The sequence below is a fragment of the Centruroides sculpturatus genome, unplaced genomic scaffold, assembly GCF_000671375.1.
Source record: "Centruroides sculpturatus isolate CEXI.00-Female unplaced genomic scaffold, Cexi_2.0 scaffold376, whole genome shotgun sequence".
Classification (NCBI taxonomy): domain Eukaryota; kingdom Metazoa; phylum Arthropoda; class Arachnida; order Scorpiones; family Buthidae; genus Centruroides; species Centruroides sculpturatus.
The window spans coordinates 307,138-312,712 of record NW_019384863.1 but is presented as its reverse complement, the minus strand read 5'-3'; the positions used below and the strand labels follow the sequence as shown (position 1 = coordinate 312,712).

Here is a 5,575-nt window from a genome sequence, read left to right as displayed (position 1 = left end):
GGTAAGGTTCTCATTGTCCAAGGGCACTCGCTTGGGATTTACAAATACTTATTTATAATTTATATTATCATTTACTTTAAGTATTAATGTCAATAATATTATTTATATTTAATTATATATTAATTAATATTATTATTTTATAATTCAATATGTTCATTGTGGGTTGCAACAGACATATTAAATACAACCATCTGGCTGAAGATCTTAATTGGGGTTTATTTTAGGAATAGGGCTTATATTATGAGAATCCTGAGAAATTATGCTAGGACTTATTTTTCAGTTAGGTCTTATTTTCAGGGAAATACAGTACTTGTTACGATCTCAGCTAGACATACCATAGACTAGTGTTTCTCAACCTGTAACAAATTGTCGCCCCCTTCAATAAAACCATTATGTAGTATTGCCCCCTTCAATAAAACCGTTATGTAGTATCACCCCCTTCACTTCAAACTTGCGATGCCGAGGGCCAAGGCTAACGCCAAATTCGTACTGCATCGAATAGACTAGTGACTAGTATAATGTTATTTGTTTAATTATTGTACGATATAACGAATAAAATATCTAATTATTCTTAATATAATGTTTTACTATATCACCCAGAAAATTGTTTTTCGCCCCCAAAATATAAATTGTTACTAATCGCCCCTCAACATGGAAAATCGCCCACATGGGGGCAATATTGCCCCCATTGAGAAACACTGCCATAGACTGACTGAATAGTACAGAACAGGATCCAGTATATCTTAAGACTTTTTCATGAATATAGTTTGTCTTTACCTGAATTAAAATCCATATTTCTTGACATGACAGGCAGATACTTTTATTGCCTTACCAATCCATATAATGCAGTGTTTTGTAAATTGGGAGTTTCAAGCTGATTATTGATGGGTTACAGGAAGTATTTAAAATGCACACATTTGGAATTACATAGCCATAAGCTAAGTGCTATCATTTAACAACTACAGTGTGCATCTCTGGAGAACTTATTGGGCACATCCATTGCCGAAGGATTTTGAAGATTGGTAAAAAAAAGTAGTTGCATGCCACTACGTCACTGTGTGTGGAAAGCTTAATAAATAATTTTATTTAAAGAAAATTTATTTTTAATTTTAGGCTCTCGTGCTGGAAGCAATATTGCTACTTGTTGGGCCACAATGATGTATTATGGAGAAGATGGCTACATTGAAACCACAAGAAGAATAGTTAAAACAACCAGATATATTGAAAATGGGTGTGTTATAAATAATAAGATATACTAGCAGTAGGCTTTTATTATTATTTATTTTTATTTTATTGGACATGTTTGAATGTACTAATATCCTTTTTTTACATGTCTGTCATATTGCAATATATTATATCCACACATTAAGTCAACACTTCATTAATTTTTATATACTATAGTTGATTGGTTTTACTGTTATCATCAATAGTTCCTATTTTTTTTTAAATCTTAATGGAAAAATGCAAATGAATACAATTTTTTAAAAGTTAAACAAGCTTCAATTATTTGGATACAAAATGCCTGAAGACATGCATTGCCTGAATTATCTCAGATAGCCAGGCAACAAAAAATAGCTATTTGGGTACCAAAAAGTTTGTCATATTCACTAGTCATGTAACATTATCAGCTAGACAAATGTGGTAAAGTTTAATAAAGATAAGAAAATTAAAATGAACTTACATTTTCAGGTTTAAGAAAAGAGTGCAACAATGTGCATCTTATATTGTTGAAATTTTGAGTCATACAAAAGTGATTTGAAAACATTCTTGGAAAGTGTTTAGAAGACTGAAAAGTATATACTTGAGAAGGATAATANTAGTTGACTGAAGAGGGGCTTAAGAGCTCGAAACGTGTAATTTTTTCCACACGTATCAACTAAATAAAGATGAGAAAATCCGCCAAGTGTCTTAATTTATAGCACTATATTGTGTCAGAAGCATAAACAAATAGCAAAGCACGGTTTCATATCATCAAAACAATCATGATGTTAAAGATGATGCATTGCCTACCTATAGCAATCCATGCTTTTCTGTCACTGCACCACTATAAACAAAGCCAACAATGTTGGGGTGCTAATGGCAGGATGCAAAGCTGTTATTGTTTTTGCTAGCTGTCTGCCAATGATACAACAAAAGACAGGGTTCTGTAGTGAGACTTTCACTTGTCTCTGATGATGGACAAAGATGCCATTTCAGCTTATTTCATGATTAGATAATCATATATTCTGATGGTCTTGTGAACAGGATGGACAGGCTCTGCATGCCATCATATATTGATGGCATGCAGAGCTGTCTGTCCTGACATTGTTTCTAACACCTATGACCATGGGCATCTGCAAAAAATTCTTCAAGGAGGACAAAACTTGGAGACAAATAATTACATCAATAAATTTTATTTTATTATTTAATTTTATGGGTTACTTCACCAGTATACTATAGAATACAGTATTTCATCAATACAAAAAGACAGAAAAGGCATCCAATAGTTGAAAGTATAAGGTTACATATCTCATTTTTACAATTATAATTGTGAAATTTTTTACTTGATTCTAGAGAAGGGTAAATGCCCCATTTGCCCAAATCTGTTGATGCCCATGCCTATCACTGTCACACCAGATCAGCCCAGATGGCAGGCAACTTGATGACATGGAAGTGAACTGTAGAAGTGATATGAAAGGCATTCTTACCTTGCATGAAATTGAACCATAACAGTAATCATTTACAAACCTGTTTGAGGCATGCTGTTTGAGTAATTAGACAATTCTATCAGGGTGTGTAACTTTTTTGTGAATGAGGATATCCTCATTTACAAAAAAGTTTGATTCATAAAAATATCATTACCAATATCTCATATAACAGTCTACCAAAAAATTCTTTCATGATTTTATTGTGTAAACAGACCAAGGGCCATATCTGGTGAATTATCTCTCATCTCTGTCAGAGAGAAATGATGTCAAAAGGAGAGATAAAGCTCATCTTCCAGAGACAAAGGCAATTTCAATCACTTTTAACAATCTCGTCTTTGTTTTTGATGATACAATTCTTCTAGGTTTTATACATGTTCAGGTTATCTGTGCAGTACAGAATTTTAACCTATGAAATTGTAAGTTTTGAAAATGTTGAGTACAAAATTATAGGGCACATGGTGAAGGACTCAAGAGACCAGTAAAGCATGTGGTTTTGTTAAAGATGTTTTTGTGTTGTTTTATACAGTTTGTACAGATTATAATGTCAGTGCCTTGGATAATGTTCTCTCTCTTAACAAATAGAAATTTTAATAACAGTTAAAGAACATTAGATACTTAGGAGAAATTACATGGCAGTATTTTGAAAAATACTTGAGAGATGGATGGCTGGAAGTAATGGATAAGATTAACAGCATATTCAATGGTTCAGTAATTGATGTATAATCATTAAAAATAGATGGAGTTGATGGTTTTTCCAAGTAGCATCCAGTTGTCCATATTAGATATTAAGAAAATTGAGGTTACAGACAAAGACAACTATCTGCTAATCTTCGAGGGATAAAGTCATCCAGAATTGTGTTTGGGGAGAAGCAATGATCTTTCGAAAAGTAAACAATGTTTGGCCAATCAGTGATTGCATTGTTATGCAGACACTGTCTCTTGAAGACGAGAGAAAAAACCAGACTACAGCCCTAGTTTTAAGTAGAACTACCTGTGTGCATTTTTAAAACTCAGCTCAAACCTCTTACTTCTGTAAGTTGTTCTGTAATAAGAATGGTCTTATATCTTTTTATAATTTGAGATTAGATAAATAAAATATTTTTTGAGTGAGAACAGTAAGCCTTTGGATAAAGACTACATTTTAGGAAATAGCGTATTATTTTAAAGTCATTTAAATTTAAACTGATATTCAAGAACTGTTCATTTCTATTTATATCTTTAAGAGATTTTATCACTTTTCTAAATATGTAAGTGTTACTAAATTTGATTTCAGATATATAATTTGTCATAGGATAATCACATTATAAAATACAGGTGGTCCTTTAAACATAAAATGTAGTGTATAAATATGATTTTAAAAAAGTTAAATAATAGAAATTAAAGGGCTAATATTTTATTCTCTATTATAATTAGAAAAAAGAAATTTAAATGAAAATATTAAACTGATAAAATATTAGTTTGATACTGTACAAATTTTTAAATAGCATTGTAATCATGTTTGAAAAATACAAGTATAAAAATATATTTTAATTTTATAAAAACAGTTGATTTACATGGGATTAAATTTATTATCATTTTGATTTTTAAATTTGGATTTTATTTATTATAGTATGGCTTTACTCCAAAAGGATCATCTGTAATTTTGTATCGAAATCCCACATATCTACGCTATCAATATACAGTACAAACTGATTGGCCAGGAGGTGTATATATTACACCAAATATAGGAGGTAAGTTTCATTACATTAAAGTAACTTTAATAGACACATCATTCTTAAAACAATTTATTTAAATTCAAAGAAACATAAGAATTATCTTTACTTTGATTTTTGACATTCTTCTTTTTCTAAGATTTATCTTTCAAAATTATTTCATATATTTTAATGTTAGATTGTGGATTGTGATATCAGTATATAAAAAGATATTAAAAACATTAATCCTTTTCATTTTTTCTTTATTTATTAAGTTTATTATCTACAATTTTTATTTTATTGGACATGTTTGAATGTACTAATATCCTTTTTTTACATGTCTGTCATATTGCAATATATTATATCCACACATTAAGTCAACACTTCATTAATTTTTATATACTATAGTTGATTGGTTTTACTGTTATCATCAATAGTTCCTATTTTTTTTTAAATCTTAATGGAAAAATGCAAATGAATACAATTTTTTAAAAGTTAAACAAGCTTCAATTATTTGGATACAAAATGCCTGAAGACATGCATTGCCTGAATTATCTCAGATAGCCAGGCAACAAAAAATAGCTATTTGGGTACCAAAAAGTTTGTCATATTCACTAGTCATGTAACATTATCAGCTAGACAAATGTGGTAAAGTTTAATAAAGATAAGAAAATTAAAATGAACTTACATTTTCAGGTTTAAGAAAAGAGTGCAACAATGTGCATCTTATATTGTTGAAATTTTGAGTCATACAAAAGTGATTTGAAAACATTCTTGGAAAGTGTTTAGAAGACTGAAAAGTATATACTTGAGAAGGATAATATTTTATACATTTGTAATAATTAAAATAATTAAACTATTTTTTATTAGTTAATGTACTTTAGTTGCATAGAAGGTACTAAAGGAGCTTTCATTATGTACTGTGTTTCCCCAAAAACAAAGGCCTGGTCTTATTTTCAGGGATGTCTCATCCAAAGGTGCTTGCTTAAATTGCTCATCCAAAGGTGTTCCAATAATTTTTATAATAATATAAAAAATTTTAATATAAACATTTATTTATTTTTTTTTTTATGTGTTGTTTACAAATCTGTTTGTACTAAATTTACTACAAAATATGGCAAAAATTAGGTACTTACAAATACTTAATATATAATTTATAATTTATATTATCATTTAAGTATCAATGTCAATAATATT

At 29.5% G+C, this 5,575-nt stretch overlaps 1 protein-coding gene across 1 annotated transcript in view; it reads left to right on the top strand.

Annotated features, from left to right (window-relative positions):
* The window catches only part of LOC111630701 (sphingosine-1-phosphate lyase-like), a gene marked incomplete at its 5' end in the record, with an annotated part of 55,044 nt that overhangs the window by 31,399 nt on the left and 18,070 nt on the right, over window positions 1–5,575 (top strand). Inside the window, one exon of the mRNA XM_023374845.1 lies at window positions 1,114–1,231. Within this exon, the coding sequence (XP_023230613.1) occupies window positions 1,114–1,231 (118 nt within the window). The remainder of the gene's footprint in view (window positions 1–1,113; window positions 1,232–5,575) is intronic.